Below are 24487 nucleotides of genomic sequence, written 5' to 3' on the forward strand. Positions count from 1 at the left end.
AATGGCTTCAAATAAAGCCTTATAAAATGGTTCTTCAGATTTTTCTTGAATGCTCATTTGGAAGGAAGAGTGAAGGGAGCCCACTTTATTTAAAAGTTTGTCTCTCTAACGTCTATTACTGTTACATACCAAATGTGAACTTTCAATGGAAGTTCAGTAGAGATTAATTGGAAACCACTGGTCCTTGTTCCCCACTCTGAATGGTAATTTCTTATACCTTTGATTGCCTTAGGGCCTTGGGAAATCTACGGGGTGTGGCCCCTTGACAGGCAGCATGGCACCCAATTGTAGGCCCTGATTAACTGAATACCTATTGGAGCCACATAAATGGGAAATAATGGTTGAAATTCATATGTGAGATCACACCGGAATCTCCCATTTTGCTGAAGGGTTTATCAGGCTTCACTGTTAAAACAATTCTGTGTTATGTAATTGATATTTGAGTAATATTCTGAATGTGTTGTGAAAATAGCTGGAAGCGCATACACAGGGAAATGTTTGGGGTCCTCTGACTAATTACTTGATGTCACAAGGCTTCCCGGTTACTGTGCTTAAAATAATATTGGTGGTGCATCTGTTTGAAAGCTTTTTCTCATTGGTAAAATGTGCACTGATTGAAACGAGTTGGGCATTTTGCCATGTACATGCTTTCTAGAATTACTTCTTTGTATGTTCCTTTTGAGAGTTTGGAAATCCAACATATACATTGTGTAAGAAATGTGGGTTATTTGTTTAGAGGGGTGGAAGCCACACTCAAATAATAAACCCAATCCTTGTCTGAGTGAACTGCAAAAATCTCTAAATAAACCTGATCTTACTCCTCTGGAAGCAGTTAGGCTTAAATTAGTGGCAATGTATAAAGTATTTATATAGTACTCAAACAGTGATACCGTGAAAATGCAAGCACAATAAAATACCAAACCAATTTAGATAATTACCGTACATTTTAAGAAATAAAAAAACACTAAATCAACAACAATCCAATCAGTAGAACCTGAGATACAAGTTTTTACGGTTTTAGGTGAAAATAGCACCTAAAAGCAAAAACCGCCACTCATGGTTATCTGGTCGCACAGGACCGGGGTAAAGTTAAAAGTTTATATCGACTGTGATGGAGTGCGGGTTTGATACAGGGATCGGGTTCATCAAGCTGATGAGTTACAGTCTCAATTTCACACGAGGAGCTGTTGCTGTGTGGGATGTGCGGAGGTCATTACCATCATGAGGAGCAGGTCTAGTATCGCGGACGATCGCTGTTGTAGCACGAAGAGTTGATCATCGCTGGAGCTTCGCATTGGCAGTTGCCGTAGGCTGCCGGCACGAAGTGCATGTCTCACTGGGGCCTCACTTTGGCGGTTGTTGCTGACAGTCTCTGTTGGCGCGTGGAGCAGCTCACTCTGGAGCTTTGCATTGGCAGCCATTATGTGCGGCTGTTTCTTTGAGCGAAGAGATCACTTTGTGTTCTCGAGGAGCCCAATACATCTGTATCTTAGCCTTAAGGTCTGGAAGACTATCCTCTGATGCCAGACAAGGGTTCAGGACCTTTGAAGCGCCTCTTTGGGTTCCTTACTCACTCCAGCAGAGGTCAACAGCAATGCGTAGGCAGTTCCAGTTGGTGCTGGTCAGCTTGGCAGTTGTAGGGAGGCCTCTGGGAAATTGTTGAGTCCCTGTAGCTTAAACAGGAGTTCAGCCATTTGACCCTTGAAGTCACTTCTGGGAAGCATCGGTTTAGTGAAATCAGATCCAGTCTTCCTTCTTCAAACAGCAGTGCAGTCCTCCTTCTCAGTCTTCCATCTGTCCAGGAGTATTCTGGGGAGAGGTTTTGAAGGTGCCTCTTTTATGTCAGGCACCAGCATTGTTTAGGGGGATTCCCTGACCTACCCTCAACACTGGTTCTAGTAAGGTTTTCTCCCTCACCTGATTTAGGCACCAACCTGTGTAGGGAAACACAGCCAGACCTGGTGGAATGTTCCTTTGTGTGTACTGCAGGCAGGACCCTTTGAAGTGCAAGCACAGCAGGTTACAGCTACTTCACCTCCAAGCATCTTGTCAGGAGGACCCACTCCTCTTATACCTTTTCAGATCAGTAACTTAAAATCTGACATTACAATTAAAGAACATTTTACATTATAATTCATTTGAGTGGAAAAGGCATTTCTGTATCTGGTTACCAAGCTGAAGTTATCACTTATTAAATGTAATAAGGTAACCAAGGATTAGTCTACTGGAGATATAATAACCATACAACAGTGAAAAACAACTTACAGCAGTTTTTTTTACTGCCAGGACCAGCAAAACTTAAAGCCACATGTCCTACTTTTTAAATACTGTGCATTCTCTCCTGAGGTGACTATAAGTATTAAAAATGAAGGGTTAGACCTGGATAAAGGATTTATTTTGTTAGGTCGAAATGGCAGTTTAAAACAGCACTGTAGGCTGCAGGGCTACTCTAATGAATGGCACAATGGGTGATTCTGTCCACTAGTTGCACTCAATTTACAGGCCCATGTAGTACCCTTACTAGGGACTTACGAGTGAATTAAATTTGCCAATTGGGTGTGGGACTATGTTTTAGGGTGGGAGCACAAGTACATTAGCACTGGTTAGCAGGAGTAAAGTACACAGAATCCTAATGCCAACAAAAAAAGCAGAAACAAATAGGGTCGAGAAGGTAAGCATCTAGGGGAATACCACGCTAAGGTTGTAAGTCTAACACGTTGGCTTAATGTAGTGGAACCACATGTAGTAGAGTTATTCAGAATGAGGCTGTTACGTTGTTGGGACCTACATGGCCATTGTTAGAGAATATACATCTTAGCTAAACCCTCAGACCATTTATGATAGAATTACAGATGGCGTATAGACGAGGTGGACACGTAACAGACAGAGGCACAAATCTGAGTGCATGGGTGAGTGCATGGAGCTCTAGTGCCATCAGTCAGCTATTAATGGTGCACTGTATGCAAAACACTTGAAGTGCCCTTTTGCATAATTCGCAAAACTAATCAATTAGAAGTGGTGTACACTCAGACTTCGCACTAATACAAATAAATAATATTGAATGTTGCTATGGGAATGGTGTCATCTGTTTAGAAGTGTATTTCAATGGGATGTTAATTTACTAGTGTACATACATTTACACACATGTTATCGTTGATTTATCCAACAATGGGCCTGATTTAGATCGTGATGGTCTTAACGCTGTCCCGCCACAGTGGCGTTCCCAAGTACTCTGTTGAGCTGATGGTGGTCCGCCCACCGTATTTAGATGTTTTGTCTAGAGATAGAAGTCTGCCGCAGCTGCGATCTTCTCTGCTGACTAGCAGTATTCAGTTGCCATCAGGTTCGTGGGATTGCACCGAGCTGATTTAGATGTTCCCGTTGTACTGGTGGTGTCCTGGTGACGGAGTCCTGATGTAGTGGGGCAATTGTGGCTTGGAGACAGGTAAGTACTACTTATTTATTATCTCAGTACACATATGTAAGCTAGGTATATGTCAATATGTACATGTAGGTAATATGTACTGGCCATTGTTTTTGCATATAGCAGTGCACACCAACAACATACACACACCATTGTCATGCACACCCACCACAAAAGCCTTCCTTAGAATCCAGTGACAAAGGGGTGGCTGAGCGTCGTGATATGGTAGCAGCAGCGCAGCGAGGACCTGGACAATGACGTTCAAGAGATGGAACCCCGAAAAATTGTGAGATTTCACCTCTTTTTCTTTGTTTTCGCCAACCCGAGCTTTGAGGTTTCCCTGCCACAGTTGCCTCAACAGAAAGGCACTTTGAAATCTGGATAGCAGGGATCTCGGCATGACTCCCTTTAACAGCCGCTCCAGACTCTGAAGCCATTGATGTGAGAGACAGATCCTGACGGAGTCGGGGGAATTGCGACGGTCTTCCCTCCAATGTACAGTCCACATCTAAATTAGGCGAGCAGACTACAAAGAAGACCAGTGGGAAGAAGAGCCTTGAAAGCAACGGCGGGATCAGTCCAGCGAATATCTAAATCATGCCCTAAATTTGGTGACTTTCAGTGATATTTAAGTATTTTTTTTTTTTACCATAACTTCCATTAAACAGTGTTTTTTATTCAGTGAATTTCAGAGTCTTTTTAAAACATGCAAGCTAACCATAATTTAACAAATGTATATTGTATATGCACATGTGAAGAGTGTAATTCAGTATTTATTACCACTGCTGAATTTGGGGAAGGGCCATGACTTATGAGAAGCAAAACCTTGAATGAATTCAGATGCCACCCCTATCCTCCAGCAATGATAACAAATAGCATTTTATACTCCGCACATCTACAAAAATGGTTAATGCCTTGCGATTTTTTCCCCCATGTGTATTTGCCCTGTCAAACATTATTCACCAATCTAGAATGAAGGGGGCTTAAGTTTGTGCAGCGAGTTAAAATCTCATTGAAGATATTGCTTGACTATAAGAAGAGTTGCTTCCCTATATAAACTATTTGGTGCATTCAGTCTTTAAGGTTGTAGAAAGGGTTTTTTAGTTAATAAATATAACTTAAAAGAACATAAATATTACAAACATCGTAATATAGAAATATTAATCAGAAACAAAGGAATACAGAGTTGGGGTTTACCACCTGCAAATTAGACGTAAACATTACATGTAATAATTAAAAAACATATATATAAACAATTACATGCATGCAAAGGAAATACTCGCGATGTAATGGCTGTTGTGGAATTGATGTAGTGACCTCTTGTGTGATTCCCAGTGTAGTGACGTACAACCCACCACAGTGGCTCGACTATTTGTCTACTGCATTATTACAATTAGACGTAAGACATTTTAGAAATAGAGAGTATCTAAAGTGTGTCATGCCACATTGTATCGGCCGTTATGCATCTGCATAGACTGCATGGCATGATATTGCAGACTTACAGCTACAATACAGCTAAAACTCCCCAGCGAAACCTGCAAATATTCCTTGCTCTATTGGAGAAGTGTGGCTCAGGGGTTAGAGGCAGCAGACCCGGAAGCTGAGATCGGTCCTGGACCAGGGTTCAATTCCCCGCCTCAGCGGGTCTTGGGCTAAAAATTCCACGGACTCGATAATTCTCGCCCCGGTGCCTCCTCGACTCACGGGTTCACACTCTGCGACTCTGGGCAATAGCTTGCTTAATCTCCACAACGGCCCCTCGCGGCGGGATGCCTGACTTTCACCTTGTGGATACCCTGCTATCTCACAGGGGAATACCAGGACGGGTTCCCTAAGCAAGCGCCGGGAAACCCACTGCGGGTAGCTGTGCGCTATATAAGCTCAACTACATTTACATTTACATTTACATTCCTTGCTCTATTCAGTTAATGGTAATTTATTGTTGACAGGAAATTTGGAGTGTGCGTTAGGAAGAGCAATGTGCTTTGCTTCTATTCTGTTGACTTTACTCAGTTTGATAATTGACTCACTAACACATATCCATTTTGTGTTCTGCGCAACTAAAACTACATTAAGATGTGTCTTCTCATTTTGTTATATTTCAGTTTCTTTCCTCTGTGGTGCAGCACAATTGGAGAAATATAATGCTAGAGTGTACCTTGCAGAACTGGAAGGAAGCTCTAGCCATTTTGCTGACCTATTCAAAGCCTGAGGAATACGCTGAACTTTGTGGTAAGAAGAAGTTCTAGTCTAAACTGTACTAGTAGTGAAGAAAAATGTTATATTTTCAAACACATAATGACAAATTGTATTCTTAACCTTTCTTTTATTACTGGCAGCTGCCATACGTGATCGTTCTATTTTCACATTTGCTAGTATTCCTTGAAAGAAGTCACAAGTTCACCACCATGTGATATTACTCCATAAACTGCATGTCCCTCTAAAGCTATTAGCGCATTGGTTGTATTTCTCAATGCCCTCGCCAGAACATGCTTTTGCTTGGACACCTCTTTACTTGTCATATTGAATCTCTGTCATCCTTGTCGCAAACTTGGGGGCATCTGAGAATACAGTCCTTTAAGGCTGTGTGGATTTTGTTTCTTGAATGGGAACCTATGGTCATTAACACTAAATTGCTTAGAATACAGCTCAATAGATTACTACACCTGCAATTAGTAAGACGAGTACCTGGAACTTGTATTTCTGGGTTGGATAATTAATACTCGCCCCCATATCCTTAATGTTGTTCATAGCTTCATTTACAAAGGCTAATTTTCAGTTTTGGACTGGAATGCAAGTATTAAGTTTTATTTTTAAGCTTGCTCTGTGTCAGCGTAGACAGTGACTACAGGATCTTAAGTAAAACTCTTTAATGCAGGCATTATTTTGCTGTTCTGAGACGGTTGTCTAAGCGTGTACCAGCAGAGGAACTTGTTAGTAAATTTAAAACACATTTTGGCCCTCCTACCTTTTGGACCATCAGTTAAAACAAAATAAATTATTACAAAAAACAGTGAATATGTATGAAAAACAGAACTGAATTACATAACAGTGAGTTGACCCAATTAAGAGCACAACACAAAACATATTACTCTTCACAACCAACAAACCAGAATAATTATAGCCTAATCAGCAAAGGGGTGGGATATCATGTTGGGAGAAGTATGAAGCACACAAAAGGTGATGGGAGGAATGCTTACAATTTGCATCACCACTGGCAGTCACTCGTAGTAGCATTCCAAACCATCTTTTTTTTGCCCACCGTGCCACCTCGGTTTTGACCCAGCCATATGCAAATCAGTCTTGACCCTGCTCCGATAAGAACTGTCTAGCCCGACTTGCTTTGCCAGGTACTCCATGAACCAGAACACAAGCAACCCAATACCAGTTTTTGCCCGTATTGGGCTCTTCAGTATGGTTTGCTTTAGTTCCAGTGGTACAGTGAGCATAGGCCCCATGTCTTTGCATACCCTTGCCACTTAAAGCGGTACATAAGACACACAAAAGGTGATGAGAGGAATGCTTGCAATTTTGTAAAATATACTTTGCTCTTTACATGGGCATCAGTTAAATTACATATTCATTTTTTGTAGTCACAAGAAGATTAAATGATTTGATGCTGAGACGAAGCCAAGACTTGATTATTATTCAATCTTTATTCGGATAAAATATCCATAAAAGTGCAATTCAATCACAGTCAAACAGGAAAAACCACTGTTATATAAAAAGTCTCATTTAGATTCACAACTAAATTATTATATGAATCCGCGGTGATTGCGACTAATAAGAAACACATAGGTTTGATAAAAAGAATTTCCACGGTAAACAATGTATGAAAAAGCACAGTGAAAATGAGCACTGTCATATTAAAAGTTGGCAAATAAATAAACCAATAAGATAACATTTAAAAGACAGTTGGACGGGCATTCAAAAACAACATAATCCATAATCCATAATCTATACTACTATTATAAAGAGAGAACACAAACCTTTGAGCCAGGCAAACTCAAAAAGTACTGCACCGGTCACTACACCCAATACACCATTTGAAAGGGGAGATGTAGCAGAAGGACATAGGCTATAGATGTGGACACGATATACATTAAAAAAGCAAAACCGCCAAAAGTGGGAAAGTAGTCCCTTGTGGGCGTTAGCATGGGCGTGTCAAAGAAAAGATGTGGGCGTTTACAGGGGCATGGCCCAAAGTACAAACAATAAACATATGCCAAACGATTTCACTGTGCAAGGCACACACTTCACCACACACTTCAATGTGCATAGCGCAAATGCGATTTCAATGATTTCACTGTGCAAGGCACACACTTAACTGTGCATCCCGCCCATTTGCAAAGGGCCGCCTATCACTCGCCTCGACATTCGCGCATTCGTCTGCGTTACCCTTCAAACATTAATGCCTTCGTGGGATGACATCCAAAAAGGGGCGCGCCTTCCATAATAATACAGTGCCACAGGGGGCAGGCTTACAAAAAGGGCCGCCTATCATTTGCGTTGCCTCCCACAGCCCACCAATCACGACACACAATGATTAACACACACACGAGTTGCGATACAAAAATATAACAAATGTTTAACCATTTGACAAACGACAACGTTGTCACAGGGGGAGGAACGTAAACAAAAGAGGCGCCCATTTCTTAGACAAGAAAGCCAGTCGACGGAACATGAACGAGACTTTACTCACAAGGCTCCGAATAATTACGTATGCTGCGGACAAAATTTAAAACTTACACAAACACTTCCGAATTTCAAACACTCTGCGTTATCAGTGGAACACTGCCAGTACTTGCGCCCATAAAAACAAAAAAAAAGACATCAGTAAAGGGATCGAAAACGTAAACAAGGAAAGCCCCTTTCACAAACACAAACAAGCAATTTCAGGCAAAAACATCTGAGCGACCACTGTAACACTTGCTGCACTTGTGGCGCAAATGACAACATTTGGGAAACAACAACATTCGCACACAGGGGGAACACTCTCAACAAGGACAGCAAAACAAAATTAGGTGTGGCTCAATGAAAACCTGCGGATGAATTAAACACACATTACTACGCAAACAAAAAATGTAAAGGCTGGGGAGGAGCCAAGCTCGCGAGCGTAATGGTCGCCTTTTAGCTCGGCTCCCACAGCCCTCCGGCCTGATCGTATATCCTGTATCATATCCTGTCCGGAGACGACACATTATCGGAGAATTGGAGACAGTGCACCTCGCTTGTACTCACCGTTTGGCCCGGAGGTTTCGACGTGCAGCGGTTCCGAAGTTGTGCCCTCCGCAAGACCGGGGCCTCCGTGGAACCTGGACCGGGACCTAGCCTGTGGGATCTGGCGACTGTCGGCCCCGGTCGAGAGAGTGAACCAATGATGAGAGCCGTTGTGCGAACATCCCGGCGATCCTGATCCGGGCCTGCCCTGGTGGCCGCGAGGCTGAGTTGGGTGAGATGCGCCGGGGACTGATTCTGTGAAGGGGTTCCCCCCCCGCCGCTGCTGTGTCCGGCGGCCCTGGACCTCTGTGCCCGGACTCTGCTTGTTGGGGGCGCCGGTGCTGGCGTAGGCGGAGACCCGTATTGGGCGGACATCCTTTCTGCACCAAGGCTGCCATTGCTGGGAACCCCCCAGAGCTCTGTAAAGTCCTACATTTTTGAACTGTTTTTTTGAGAGTCGCGGAAGGTGGCGACTGGGCCGACTTCGCGAAATGGCGGACGACCCTCTGAAACTTGTATCGCCTCGTGGCGTCGGGCTTGGGTTGCCTGATTGCGCGGGGGTCCGGTCTGGTGAGCGTGAGCTTACAGTCGGAGATATCCTGGAAGCTCTGAGATCCCTGCACGCATCCCTGGCCCCCGATGTCCCTGTGAGCCCGCCACGATCTGCCGCCATTTTGAGCAAGCGTTTCTTCTTGCCCCCCTCTTGTTTCAGAGATTCCATTGCCTCGCCCCCCTCGACTGCTGCAAGTGTTGCTGCCGCTGCTCGACGATCATTTTGTGTGCCAGTGACTTTGGAGCTCCCCGCTTTTCGAGGTTCGGACCCCGGAGACTTGGACATTGTGCCGCGGCCCTGTTCGGCTCGGATGCCTAGAAATATTGATGGACTGCCGCCTGCACCTGCATCGCTGGCTACGCATTTGTCTATTGCAGGGAACCCCTCGCTCTCCTGAACGGCGAAACTGAACTCCTGTTCTTCATCACCCGTGCTGCGATTGCTGATGCATTTAAACTCTCTACTCGGACTTTTGCTCACTTGCGGACCGATTGACCCCCCTTGTCTACATGGTAGTCATAATTTTTTTCGATGGTGTGCTGGTCTTGTATTGAGTAGCTCATTTTACTTTGTCATGTGGTGGGTGGGATTGGTGGTTCGGAAGGGATGGGGGTAATATGTACGACTCCTGGTGGATTATTGGTGTTCGACTTCGTGGCGCAGATGTTTGTACCCATAGCGCGGTGGGAGGTCCCCTTCTCTGTAAGTTTTATGGTGCTTGAAATGGTGTCGTCCTGGTCTGTTTTTTACTGCGATTGTCTGGTTGGGCGGAGGGCTGCGGCCGACTGTATTGATTTCTGTTCTCATGCTCCTCCCTCCTGTTTTCTTTATTTCTGTTTCTGTTTCTTTTTGTCTCGTTCTTCTTTCTTTCTTTTCTTGCTATATTTCGGGTTCTGGTTTAGGGCGACAGGCACGCTGTCTGAAGGGTAGGCCATAGCCTTCTACAGGGGTGCAGGGTGGGACGGGTGGGTTGGGTTCTATTTGTTGTTTGTTTTATAGTTCTATGGCCCTTTTGTATCTCTTTATAGTAATGCCGCGTCTGTCCTTGCCTCCCGTGGTGTGTTTGGGGTGGGGTGTGTGGCGTCGTTGCTCCTCCTCTTATGGGTCGGTTGCTTTTAATCTCGATTGCTGTACCCTCCTTGTTGCTGATACTCCTGTTTTCTCCTGTACTCTCGCCACGGGACGCCTGTTTCGGCGTGGTCTTCTTTCTTTCGTTTTTGTATATCATTTCCTTTTATCATTTTTCCGCCTTGTCCTTCTCCCCTTCCCCTCTTTCCCCCTTTTCCCCCCTTTTCCTGGCCCCCCCCCTTTTCCTAGAGGTCACTATGACGGGTTAGTTTTTGATGAAATGTATATCCGATCCCTCTGTTCTGGCTCGGCTGTGATGTTGGGTGGTGGGCATGTACAGATTGTAATGATTGCGTGTCGATTGTGTTCGAATTATCCTTATCTCCCTGTGTGTATTGTGTTGCCTCTCCTGTATTACGGCCCCGTACCCCCTTATTGTCGCTGAGGATGGTTTTGGGACTTCGGACTCCTCTATATCGAAAGTGAGCCTCTCGTACCCCTTATCCCCATATTATAAAATTAACCTTCTTTGCTCCTGTTTCTTGGCCGTCGGGTTCCTATGTGTTTTCTCCCTTTTTACGATGGTATTGCCTCTGATTCTTGCTGATTGTATCTGTAATGTTTGCCTTAGAATTTCTGACCGCTTTACATATTGAGGCCGGCCGATTTGGTTGTAGGCCTAGACTTGTATATCCTTTTGACGCTAATAAAGGTTTTTAAAAAAAAAAAAAAAATGTAAAGGCTGAGGCAACTCTGAACATCGGCCATCCCCGGACAACGTTGGGATGTACCGGAGCGCGTGGAGGAGCGGCGGACATGAGCGTTGGGAGGAGCGGCGGACAGGCGGGGAGGAGCGGTGAGGAGCAGCAGACAGGCGGGGAGGAGCGGCGGACAGGCAGTGAGGAGCGGTGGACAGGCGGGGAGGAGCGGCGGCTGAGGTAGGTGTGCGGCTCATTGGGGGCCCTGAAAGTGGCGGGTGCGCTCCGGGGGACCCACGGACAACGTCGGGGCGGGCGGGGGCCCTGAAGCCTGAGACAACGTCGGGGCGGGCGGGGGCCCAGAAGCCTGATTGCTCCCGGACAACGTCGGGACGGGCTGCTAGTAATATTATAAAGAGAGAGCCCAAACCTTTGAGGCGGGTAATCTCAGTAACCACAGCACCAATCACAACACCCAATACATCGTTGGAAATGGCAGTTGCAGCAGAAGGACATAGGCTATGCAGACGGCGACCATATACATTTAAAAGGTAAAAGAACCGTGCCAGCAAAGTAGTCCCTTGTGGGCGTGTCTGCGTTGTGCTGTGGGCGTGGGCTGGGGGCGTGAGGCGTGTGGTACGGCCATCATATCGTGGGCTGTGGGCGTGTGCTGAGGGCGTGACAAATGCTGGGGGCGTGTGTCCGCCCGCCATGTGAGTCGTACATACAAGCGCCAATTACGTTGCTGCGCAGCATCAAGGGGCACTCTGGGGGCGTGAGAAACGCTGGGGGCGTGAGAAACGCTGGGGGCGTGTGTCCGGCCTTCATGCCATGTGAACGCAATTGCGCCGCATCAAGGGGCACGCTGGGGGCGTGAGAAACGCTGGGAGCGTGTGCTACGTTCTGCCCTTCATGCCATGTGGGTCGTACATTAATCAGAAGATCGTCTCCTGTGGCCGTGTGCTGGGGGTGAGATAAACGCGTTCAGCTGGAGGCGTGGTAAGTAACGTTACTGCAGCCTCTCCTGCGCGCTGTTACTGAACTCTCTCATTCAACGAAATTACACGCGCCTGCTACCATCAACCAGGGCTCTAGCCGGGCTCAGGCGGCGGATCAGTACACTAATTACACGCACCTGATAACATCAACCAGGGCTGCAGCTGGGCCTCAAGCGGGGGAACACGCGCCTGCTAACATCAAACAGGCCTGCATCTGGGCCTCAAGCGGGGTAACACGCAAATGAGCGGGTTTGCGGGGACAATTACTGCAGCCTCTCCTACTCGCTGTCACTCAACTCACTCATTAAACGGATTTACCTGCGGGTGATAACTCTCTCCTTCAACGACATTACACGCGCCTGCTAACATCAACCAGGGCTGTAGCCGGGCTCAGGCGGCGGATCACTACACCAATTACACGTGCCTGCTAACATCAACCAGGGCTGCAGCTGGGCCTTCTCCGTCCCGATTCTAATGAAACAAAAAATTTTGTCTAACGCAAGATTTTAAAATAAATTGCCCTTGCCAAATACACACATTACACACATTCTATTTCATACCCGGACAACGTCGGGACGGGCTGCTAGTATTATAATAAAGTGCAATGAGTGTAAACAGTATTAGCCATATAGTGCACATATAGTTGAATATAAGTACCAGCAGCAGCATCATATTAAGGTAAAGTGCAATTTGGTTGTAACCAATGTCCGCAACATAGTGCAGGATAATTAATTTTGCTTGCGCTTCCACGCCTAAAAGGTGACACCTTGGTAAATGTTCGAGTAGAGAGATGATAATAGCTATGTACACCTGGAAATAATTTTTTTTTTAACTTAATATTTTATTGGAAAGAAAGCAGAGTCAAGAAATCAGTCACAAAGGTAATCGACACAATTGAAGCAAGATACACATCAATCAGGAAGAAAGATTAGCATACATTTCGTCATATGGGTCCAGCTCTGGCCATGACCAGCTCCGTCGTCGGGGATTCACAGAGTTCACCACGGTATTTGTTCCAATGTCCCCACTTCCTGTCCCACTTCATGGGGCAACCTCTGATTTTGTACACTGTTTTTTCGACAAGCATGCAGCGATCCATCTCAGCCACCCAGCCCACCACCAGCGGCCCCCGGGAGCACCCCACTTCATAGCTATGGAGCGCTTAGCAAGCAGGAAACCCAATGCCGCCCACTGTAGTTCCAGTTTGTTCAGGTCCGTGGCCCCCCATATATTAAGGATACCTTCTTTTGGTGACAGTGGGACTGGCTTACCCAAGGAGCTACCCATTTTGCGATGAGTTCCCCCCCAGAATCGCTGTACCACCGGGCAGTCCCACAGGATGTGATAGAAGGTGCCAGGTAGGCCGCAGCCCCATAGACACAGCGCGTCAGGGCGCCTACCGATCTTGTCCAGTGTGGGAGCGGACATGTAGGCTCTGTGTAATACCTTCAGTTGGATTAGTCGGATCCGATGGCTGATTGCCATCTCCCTGGGGGACATTAGGGCCGCCTGCCATTTCTCGTCATCTAAGGGACCCAGGTCTGCCTCCCATTTGTCCCGTAGTGGCTGGAAGGTGTCAGGAAGATTGTTACAGAGCTTGCGGTAAGTGTAGGAGATAGCCTTTGAAGGGAGAGGTTCCGATAGGAGATAGTATAGATGTGAGGTCGGGGATGGCGGCAAGGATGGCATGTTTGATTTGAAGATATCGGAAAGATTCAGTCAGTGCAAGGGAGTGTTTGGCCTGAAGATCAGCGAATGTCAATAGCTTACCCCTATGAACTAAGTCACCCACCGTCGAAATCCCTATCGTGTCCCATTTGTCGAATCCTTGAAGGAAGCAGAGAGAGCCCAGTTGTTGCGACGACCATAGCGGTGTTGCTGCAGTAAGTTTCTCCGACCACCCCATACATTTGTTTGCTCTATGCCATATTACGACCATGTGTGCCATGGGTCCAACATATCTGTTCCTGACCGGTTTGCTATAAAGGGTCCCCAGGTAACCCTCTCGCCTGGTCTGGCATCTGTCAAGGAGGAAGCCCGAATTCATGGGTGAGCCATGCATCCAGTGGTTGACGGCCACCAATTGTGACGCCCAGTAGTAAAGGTGCAGAGTAGGCAAGGCAATGCCACCGTCGTACCAGCTTTGGCAGAGTTTATGGAGGGCGATGCGGGCTGCTCCACCGTCCCATAATAGAAGTCGAATGTCACTCTCCACATCGCTAAAGTAAGAGTCAGGGATCGGAAAGGGACAGTTTTCCAAGGCGTACAAGAAACGCGGGAGTGCCAACATTTTAAATAAGGCCGCCCTGCCGGGGAGGGAGAGTGGAAGAGACCGCCAGTGGGCCACGTCACTGTGTAGCCTTCGTAGGGGACCCAACAAGTTTCGATCGTGGAATACTTTGGGATCTGATGTAACATAAATACCCAGGTATTTAAATCTGTCAGGAGCCACCGTGATGGAGAACCCCAGGGGTAGTAAAGGCGGTAAAGGTAGCATGTACAGTGTCGATTTAGACCAATTGATCGAGTAGCCCGAGTATTTCCCAAAATGAGTGAGGACATGGAATAGGCTATTAATAGAGGACCGAGGGGAAGCTACATATATCAGGATGTCATCGGCATAGAGGGAAATTTTGTCCGTCATCTCGTCATTCCATTGAAGGCCTCTGATGGAGACATCTGTGCGGATCCAGTGGGCCAGGGGTTCCAGGGTGAGGGCAAACAGTGGTGACAGGGGGCAGCCCTGCCTGGTTCCCCTGTGAAGTCTAAACTGTCGAGACGTGTGGTTGTTGACCCGTACATGGCAGTGTACAGGAGTCTTACCCAGCTTATAAATTTGGGTCCGAAGCCAAATCTGCGCAGGACCTCAAAGAGGTAGGGCCACTCGATCGAGTCGAACACCATCGTGGTGTCAAGGGACAGAATGGCGGCGTCTTGCTGTATGACAGGCTGCCGACTCAGGACATTATTGACCCTCCGTAAATTTAGGGCCGTGTTACGTCCCGGAAGGAAACCCGATTGGTCATCATGAATTAGGGAGGGAAGCACGAGGAGGAGGCGATTAGCCAGAAGCTTAGCCTGGATCTTTGCCTCCGCTCTAATCTGAGAGATCGGTCTATAGGAACCGCAATCGGTGGGCGGTTTATTCGGCTTGAGGATGACCGCAATGAAGGCTAGTCTTTGATCGAGCGGTAGGGAACCACTGTCCCTGCTGTCTTCGAACATGTTTTTTAGACGAGGGACAATTCCCGGAGCCATGCCTTTCAGGAATTCAATGTGGACTCCGTTGGGGCCCATGGCCTTGCCAGAGTTAACGGCAAAAAGCGCCGTAATTAGCTCGTCCGCCGTGATGTCGGCATCCAAAGTCTCCTGTTCAGTCTCTGAGAGGGTAGGTAGGCGCATCTCCTGCAGAAGTTGTCTGGACTCCTCCGAGGTGTAACGCGCTCCAGCAGTATATATAAGTTCTAAATGGTCGGCGAAAGCCTCCGCTATTTCTTGTGGATCCCCCGTCATGGACCCATCCGGTCTTACTATGGATGATACCCATCTGGACCCTTGTTCACGCCGTTCCAGCCACGCAAGCATCTTTCCCGCACTGACGCCAAATTCGTATACACGGTGACGTGTGTGGAGTAACCGAGCCTGAGCCGTTTCCTGTGCTAGCTCTTTATAGACTGCTTGCTGGGTTCGGAGACGGCGAGCCGTCTCTTCCGAGGGGGCAATGTTGTGGGACAGTTCGAGACTGAGGAGGTCAGATTCGGCCTGATGGATCTGTTTGTCGTGTTTCCGCAGATATCCCATCTTAAGAGCTAATACCTCACCCTTAATAACCGCTAGATATGCCTCTCAAATCGTGACCGCTGAGCTCACCGAACCAACGTTGTCCGCGAAATAGAAATCGGTTCGCTCAATCAGGCTGTCTTTAATGTCCGGAATCTGTATTAGCCAGGGGTTGATAATGATGGGACCTCGGGTGTAGTGGCGGTGGTATGTCAGGTCCACGCTAAGAGGAGAGTGATCAGAGATGCCCCGGGGAAGACCTTTCGGCCGAGTGAAGCAGCCCATATCTGTGGTGGGGCAGAATAAATAGTCAATTCGGGACATGCTGTTATGTGCGTTAAAATAGTGTGTGAAATAAGGTGTGTCGGGATTGTGGGTGCGCCAAATGTCCTCCAGCCCCATCGCCTGCACAAAGTCTGATAGGTCAGAACCTTGTCTGTGTGAACTGCGCCTAGGTCGTCGGTCCAGTTTGTCATTCATTGTCATGTTGAAATCGCCCCCGATGAGAAGTGTGCCAGTGGGGAGGCCTAGCAATCGGGCTCCCAACTCTCTGAGGGAATCCCTACCTAGGGTCTGTGGAAGGTAGGCTGAAATAATATTTAGGGGACGTCCCTCCCAAGCGGCCTCAACTAGTGCCACCGGCGTAGCTAGGGGGGTGCGGTGGGGGTGGTCTGCCCCAGGCGGCTCTACTTTGCGGGCGGCGGCCGCAGCACTGGCCCGTTGCGGTGGCCTTTATCATTTATTTGAGGACACTACTGTCAGTGAGTGTCCTCATATAAATGATAAAGGCCGCCGCAACGGGCCAGTGCTGCGGCCGCCGTTTGAAGTGTGAGCGCGCGGCTGCGCAGCAGCGCGTCACGTGACTTCCTGTTGCCCGATGCCTAAAGCGAGTGCCAGGAGGAAGTTGTTGTGGGGAGGGGAACTCCAGGATAAAGAGGAGGGAAACTCTGGGGCTCCAGCAGCTGCAGAGGGTCACAGAAGCAGGACAGCAGCCGCAGGGCAGAGGGTGCACAGAGAGAGGACACAGGAGGCTATCCTTAGGTGGTAGAGAGGGTGCACTGAGGCAGGAGGCCAGCAACAGGTAAGGAACAGCATGGGTCTGCAGGGGGTGGGTCTCACACCCAGGGATGCGAGTGTGACCAAGGTCCTAACTTTTATATGCGTTGCCCTGTGACCCCAGCAGCCTTCCTGCTTATTGCCTCCTCGATGCCAGCATTTTAGAACTTCCCTATGCTTAGTTTCATTTTTGCATAACGCCTTTTAGCTGTCTCCCGCCTACATTTGCCTCTGTTTCAATCTTAGTCAATAAGGAAAATAAATGACATAGATTTGTTTTTTTAGTACCTCTCTCTGTCCTCCTGGTTCGGAATTATGTAATCTATGGATGGCCTTTATCTATTGCTTCTCCCTATGTACCACTCCTGCTTAGTTTAACGTGTCTGCAAAAGCCAACGCAGTCTATAAATAATATATCCGGTATGCCTAGGGGACTTTCTGCTCGTGCACAACCTGTGATCATATTGTTTTGTATTGTAATTACATTTATATAGCGCTTACTACCCCTAACGAGGCGTCAAAGTGCTTTTTCGGCGAGTAGCACGCTGCTCTGGGACCAATAAAGGATTAGTGTTGAATTAGTATAGTAAAATATTAAATTAATTTAAGTGGTGGATATCACCATCTTTTCACGAGCACCATCCTCTGTAACCAGCATGGTCTTTAACATACCTGACCTACTGAGCCAGGATACTTTCTCCATGACACATAGTTTGCTCAGAGCGCAACATATTTTCGTGGCATCTCATTTGTCCGCCATCCTTTTGGGTAACCAATGAGTTTTTTTGAAGGAAAGGATGGTGCTGAGTCAGCTTAAGACCCCCAGCCAGTCCAAAAAGTAGCAGGTGTATTACATTATTTTAGGTGAGTAGCTTTGCACTGCTGAGTTAATTCAATAATATATAATGTTTTCTCGTGCTCCTAGGATTACTCCCCGCTCGGGTGTATGGAATGAAACAAAAAAGATAGCACCGACACGAGCTGTGTGGGTGTCTCTTAGGGCACTGATTGAAGCGCTGGAAACTCCAGTACATGTTTAGAAATGAAATAGTTCGTTGAAACCACTTATTGTATATATCCAAAGTATTTTATTCATACTTCCATGTAGATTAATACTTGTTCATATATTCATAGAAATACATTTCTCCATAGTGAATTGATCACAACAATCCTTCCAATGCATTTCGGCTCTAGGCCTTCATCAGGGAAATCTGTAAAGCAAAGCATATTGCTATAACTCCTCTGTATAACACAAAACATTATGTAAACATAAATTCATTGCTCATACTAAATTACATGATAACGTTTACATCTTAATACCAAACATCTAAGGCTGATGCTATAGGAAAACATTCAATGTGAAACCACCCATAATTTCAATTAAACAATAAGCATAGTAGATTCCTGTAATTCTAGTTTGCCATAATGACCCAGGGCTCCTGGAAACCAACGTTGTGTGTTGCCAGGTTCATTTCGAACCGCAAAGCAATAAAGAAACAAGTATTCATTAAATATACAAGGATTATTTTATTTAATTCACAAACAAATATAAAAAAATCTACATTTTAATAGGAAGGTTGAAGCTAGCTGCTTGGAGTGAGAAGGGTGTTCAGTCATTTCCCCTCTTGTGGAAAGGGGAGGTGTCTAGATACTGACCCTAGGTTTTGGTTAGGGACATTCACGTCTCATGTAAGCTCAGTAGGTGATTTTGTGGACTATGCCAAGCCCTTCGAAGAAAATCCTCAGAGAAACCGGGGGCCATTGGAGGTGTGACATACAACATTACTAAGCTCTGTGGCTGTAAGATGTAGAAGAAGCCTTACTGCTGCCTTTTGTACACGCTGGGTTTTGCACTTGAGTAACAGAGCAAGGCCTACATACAGTCCACTGGATTCTTCTATTTCTGTCACTATGCTGGGTAATATGTGGAGATCTTAATCCTGGAAATGTATGTAAGGTTTATATTCAGTAGGGTCTTGAGGAAGAAAAAGGATTCTTTCCATATTGTTTTGACGTGTTAACGTGTGAGATGAATAGCTGGATGGAGATAAGGATGGATGGAGAGAAGAGTGAGTGTGAGCATAGCTAGATGGGGGTGGTCTGCCTCAGGCGGCACTATTTTGGTGACGGGGGCTGTCTAGACCTGGACCGTGTCATGTATGTGCATGTAACTTGCATGCTCGAGGTAACTATTAGCGGCGATACTACGTGTCTCTTGGACCTCTTTCAGGTGCTCGCCGTCCTTTTTTCCGAGCACCCTCCCAGGGGGGCGGCACTCTGAAGGATAGCCCTGGGCACCACAAGCTCTAGCTACGCCCCTGACTAGTGCGAAGCGGCCCAAGGGGTCAACCCATGTCTTCGTAAACGTCAGCGCTAAACACTTCTTAACGAGAATCCCGGTGCCGCGGGATCCAGAGGTGAACCCCGCATGGACTAGTAACCTGTAGCCCCCTCTCTGAAGTGCTTGACATGTGTTGCCCACCAAGTGGGTCTCCTGTAACAATACTATGTCGGGGGAGTGGCGCCGTAGGTATTGGAGGACTATGCCGCGTTTTATTTTGTGCCCAAACCCGTTAACATTCCAAGACATTATCGTGATGGACCTAGACATGGGCCGTGACATGGCGGTGGTTAGTGTGGGGTCTGTGGGAATATAACAGGAGGAAAGGCAGCGTGTACCGCCGGTGTGCAGTAGTGAGGCGGGACAAAGGATCAGGGGGTCCCCGAGCCTCTCGGGGACTAGGTGGTACCCGAAGGAGCCGGCCTGTCATGTGTGGACCCTGGAGGAGTAGTGAGTTGTGACAAGGAAAGACTCTGCCATAAATGCCAAAGAAAACCAAACAAAAACAAACAGAACACCCTAGAACCCCCCTCCCTCCCAAACCATCCCCCCTCCCTGCCCCCCCTGCCCGCGGACTTGAAACGATCCACTCCCCAACTAGGCAGAGTGCCTGTCGCCCTCCCAAACATAGACGGGGTGTGTGGAGAGCCATGGGAGCCCTCGCTCAAAGTTAGCAGGATTGTATAGCCTAGTGCATCTTAAGGCAAGTTACATCAGCCGTGGCATTTACATAGTACAATAAACAATGAAACAAGCTGGACGATCCATAGTGTCCGGATCAGAGAAAAGGATACGTGAAGACCATGGGTGGGCACCAACCAGTAGACACCTGGCCAGTCAAGGATAGAAGGTCTCAACAGTACGAGGCGGGTCACGGGACAACATCTGGGTCTAATAGCGGAAAAGGAGCGAAGGAGCGTGCGCGGCCGATCCCCGGCGATGAGTTGGAGTGGTCCCTGATTGACGCCATCCCTCGATCCAGTCCCAGACTTCTTCAGGGGATACAAAGAACCAAGTCTTGCCTTCCGACTCCACACGCAGTTTAGCGGGAAACAACATGGCGTATTTTATGCCTTTGACACAGAGTGCTTTTTTGACTTCAAGAAAACTGCGCTGACGAGCCTGGACTTTTACTGTGAAGTCAGGAAATAACGTGATCTGAGCGTTCTCCAGGCGCAAGGGAGACGCCGCTCGTGCCGTTTGAAGGATGACGTCACGGCAGTTGAATACCCGAGCAATTATGGGGCGGGGGGGGCGCCCGGTTTCGGTCTACCCCCCGGGACCCTGTGCGCCCGCTCAATGGAGAAGTAGTTAGACAGTTGTCTTGGCTGGAGATGTTTCAGGATTAAATTCTCGACAAAGAGATCGGTAGTCGGCCCCTCCATTTGTTCCGGAACCCCCAGGATGCGGATGTTGCGCCTTGCGCGTCCTTCATAGTCGTCGAGGAGCTCTCCCATTTGCAGCTGTTGTTTCTGTAGTTGGGTCACTTGTTGCTGGAGGGTGGAGGTGTTGTCTATGAGTGCTGTGGTTTTAACTTCTATGTCCCGTACCTTTGAGTCCATTTTGCGGAGGTCTGCTCGCAGCAGGGTAACCTCTATGTTCACCGAGTCTATTCGGGTCTCCAGCGATGAGCGGACCCCGGCTATTGCCTCCATCACATCTTCGGGTGGGGGTCCGAGTTGTCGGAGGAGGGGTTACAGTTTTAGGCGCAGACTCAGGGTTCACCTCCTTGGTCTCCCCTTTAGATCCCCAATGGAGTTTATTAATATGCCTTTGATTAGACGGCCTGTTGTTTTTATTGGAAGCCATCGTGGAAGCCAACATGCACAATGCAGTCCAGTGGAGTGGGTTTGGGCACGCTCAAACGGGAGCAGGCTCTCATTCTCCCAGCCCGGGCCGTCCATCACTACCTCCCCCAGGTTGGTGCAGCCAAAGAGTTGAGGGCTCCGGCAGGAGCGGGGGAAAAGGAGCAGAGCAACAGTGTTGTATAGGGGAGTGTAAAAGCGCCCCTCACCCTGAAGCAGGTAACAGGTCGTGAGTAGTAGCGCCCCACACCAGAGAGAGTCCAGCCAGGTAGTCCAGGAGGAGAGGAGGGGGCGCCCCGGGACCCAGGCATGTTTTGGATATCTGCCAGTAGGGGCAGAGCTCCAGCCGTTCCTGCGTGGTGCAGCAGAGCGTCGAAGTGGCCCTCCAGTGTGAGCACGGGCCAAGGTTGAAGCAGCAAACCACCGTTACACGGCTGTAGCTTTCAGGTGAACACCTTCAGGGCAAGGAGGCCGGGCCCTCGTCAGACCACCCCAGTCTCCGCGCTGTACGGAGTTCAGGATGTACTGAGGCAGTTCACGTGGGCTCGGAAAGCTAGGTCGCTGGAGCCCCCCCCCCCCCGCTGCTACAAGAGTGGGTTACAGTTCGCGCGGCTCCACGCGGCTGGGGCGGCACCACGGAGCACTCCTTCGGTAAGTGCGGCCCCCAGTTAGCAGGTGCAGGCAGGGCAATTGCAGGCAGCACTGAGCGGTCCCCGGCACCTGGACATTATTAAGTGCTTTTATCACATTATAAGTCACCCATGAAGGCGCGTGAGCGTACTGCCACTTCTAAGAACGAGCTTACTCGGAAGGTCAAATCATCACTTCAGAGTTGTAAGATTTAAATGTACGCTGTTTTGTAGTCAATAATGGTTGCTGCCTTGAAGTACGGGATCAGGTATTGCTTTGTATATTTACCGTAGTAGTTACAGAACAATAGAAAGTGTACCACCGTTTGGTTACTACCGGTGCCACACGGACAAGGCATCTGCTCAAGATTATTATTGAAACAAAGTGAGTATTTTATTGAACCATCTCTGAGGCGAAAGAGTAGGCTCCTCTTCCAGCTCCCAATGCTATTCAAAAGATATTTAGGTAGCCTACGGTTTTGGGGGCCATATGCCTCCCGGTGGGGCATGTACCTGACTACTGATGGTTTGAGGCATTCAGTGGCATGTCTTTCATTGTTATATAATTCATATAATGCCCCCATGAGTGATCTTTTGTTCATACCCTCAATTGCAAGTGGATGTAGAAAGACATGTTCCAGGTTCACGCTGGTTAAACTTTTTCTGACAACGGAGAGCCAGGGTATGGAACAACCCTTGTCGCACTTAAGGCAGTCGGTGATGATCTCTCATGTTAGGGATGCTGCATGGTTCTGCCATATTTTTTTGCCAGAATATCGCTGGGGGCAACCTTATAAAATCTTCTATATAAAACAAATTAAGTTCCCTTTGACATACATAGGAAGGTGAAGAGATTAGGGCCCCCACAATTTCTCAGCATAATCTGTTTTCTTCCCTTTGAACCCCGCTGCAGTTTGTGAATCCCCAAACTTTCCCGCCATATGTGGCTATCAGCATACACTGCGATTTATATATCTTCATTAAAGGTGATACCACCTCTGCCTGTTTCAGCTGCCGAAGGCACAGGATGGAATTGATCGATTTTGAAAGTTTGCTTCTACTGTGGGCAGCATGAGCTTACCAGTATCTCTGAAAACACTAGGCCCAGATAAGGAAAAGTGCAAGTGCGTGATAGGGATTCGGTACCAGATGTTATAGAATTGATACAATGTTTTTTCGGGCCACAGCTCATTATATAAGATTTTTTTAAATTGGTACAGAGCTCCAAACCTGCCATAAAGGACACAAAGCCCTTGACTAAAGTGCAAAGTGCATTGGGGGTGCGGCCCATGATGACCGCATCATCTGCGTATAGAAGCGCGGGGAGTATATTGCCGTTAATTTTTGGGACGTCGTTAGTTTGTTTTGACAGGATGTTGTGTAGATCGTTTAAATAAAGAATAAAAAGTAGAGGGGCGAGTACACATCCCTGTCTGACCCCTCTACCAATAACAATCTCCCCTGAGACCTCCCCATTGTTACTAATCCTAACCCGCGCCTTCAAATCCCTGTGCAAATGTGCCAAGAAATAGACATGGGTCTCGTCCAACCCATGATTTAAAAGGACCGACCATAAGCGTGACCTATTAACAAAATCAAATGCTGATGTGAGGTCCATAAAACCCAAATAAATAGGTGACTTTTGTGCAATCGTGTATTTACCAAGGATTAAATTTAAATTCAGACACTGTTCAACTGTACCCTGTTTGCTCCTAAAACCCAGCTGAAATTTATTTAAAATTTGGTCCTTCTACGCCCAAGTCCTAATTTTGTTGAAAACGACCCTTCCTAAGATTTTCTGAGTGTTGTCTATCAAAGAAATAGGTCGGTAACAACTAGGGTCGGATCGGTCACCTTTTTTAAAAATGGGCACAATAATACTACTGGACCAAGTGCTCGGGATAGTTGTTTGGGTCAAATTGTTAAAAACATTACAATAAAAGAAGTGCCCAAAATTCCGGTTCTTGTTTGATAAGATCAATAGAAAGCCCATCTGGACCTGGGGCTTTGTTCCCTACACTTTGATGTATGGCATCCTCTACTTCTGTCACTGATATGAATACCTTAGCGGCTGGAGGGCTAATGCTAATATTCGGGATCATTGATGATGCTGTATAGATCCTAGCGAAGTGTGCCTCCCATGATTCGCTCGTTATATTGCAGCTTATGGGAGTGATATTTAAACCCATCGATCTCATAGCTTTAACTGCTAACCAAAATCAGTTTCTGTCATTCAGTGTAGCGGCACAGGCGAGATTGTCCCAACGTTCTTTTAGAATCTCGTCTGTTCGCAACCTGGTCGCTTTCTTGTAACAAGATCGTAACGATCTGACAAGGATTACATCCCTTGGTGAAGCCGCTAATGCTGCATGGAGTTCTCTATTTGCCTGCGAGCAGGTGCCATCAAATCATTTGGGGTTTGTTCTAGTTTTTAAAGCTGATCTGGAAATCATGTGTTTCATGCCTGCGCATAGGCTACTAAACGCCTCGATGATCTCTGCATCAAGAACGCTGCATGACAGACAAGGTTCGATAAGCAGTGGATACGATTTTATCATGTTGGCAAATAAAGCTTTATTATCTATTCCCTTCCAGATTAATCTTAGCTTATCAGTAGATGCCACTAGGTTATTTGCCCCAGGTTCTATCACGGGGCTAGGTTTAGGAGAAAATCTATGAGATGTTAAAATTGGGTTGTGATCTCCCAAAGTAGTACGTAAGACCTCTGCCTTTACTAAGAGATCCTCCAAAGAGGCTGATATAAAGACATAATCAATTATAGAGGAGCAACCTCGGCCCCTATACGTGGGTATTATGCAGTTCTTGTTTTGATTTACATCATCTCTTTCCATTACATTAATTAGATTACAAATGGATAAATGGTCCGCTAGTTCCACTCCTCTTTTACACGTAGG

The 24487-nt window shown here is 47.1% G+C and overlaps 1 protein-coding gene across 2 annotated transcripts in view; it reads left to right on the forward strand.

Moving 5' to 3' along the window:
• Positions 1–24487, forward strand: part of SEC31B (SEC31 homolog B, COPII component) — a 1031933-nt gene that overhangs the window by 554578 nt on the left and 452868 nt on the right. For both annotated transcript variants that reach the window (XM_078643061.1, XM_078643062.1), the window contains exon 16: positions 5530–5656. In XM_078643061.1, coding sequence (XP_078499187.1) covers positions 5530–5656 — 127 coding nt within the window. The remainder of the gene's footprint in view (positions 1–5529; positions 5657–24487) is intronic.

Source organism: Lissotriton helveticus, chromosome 5_1, assembly GCF_964261635.1.
Source record: "Lissotriton helveticus chromosome 5_1, aLisHel1.1, whole genome shotgun sequence".
Taxonomy (NCBI): domain Eukaryota; kingdom Metazoa; phylum Chordata; class Amphibia; order Caudata; family Salamandridae; genus Lissotriton; species Lissotriton helveticus.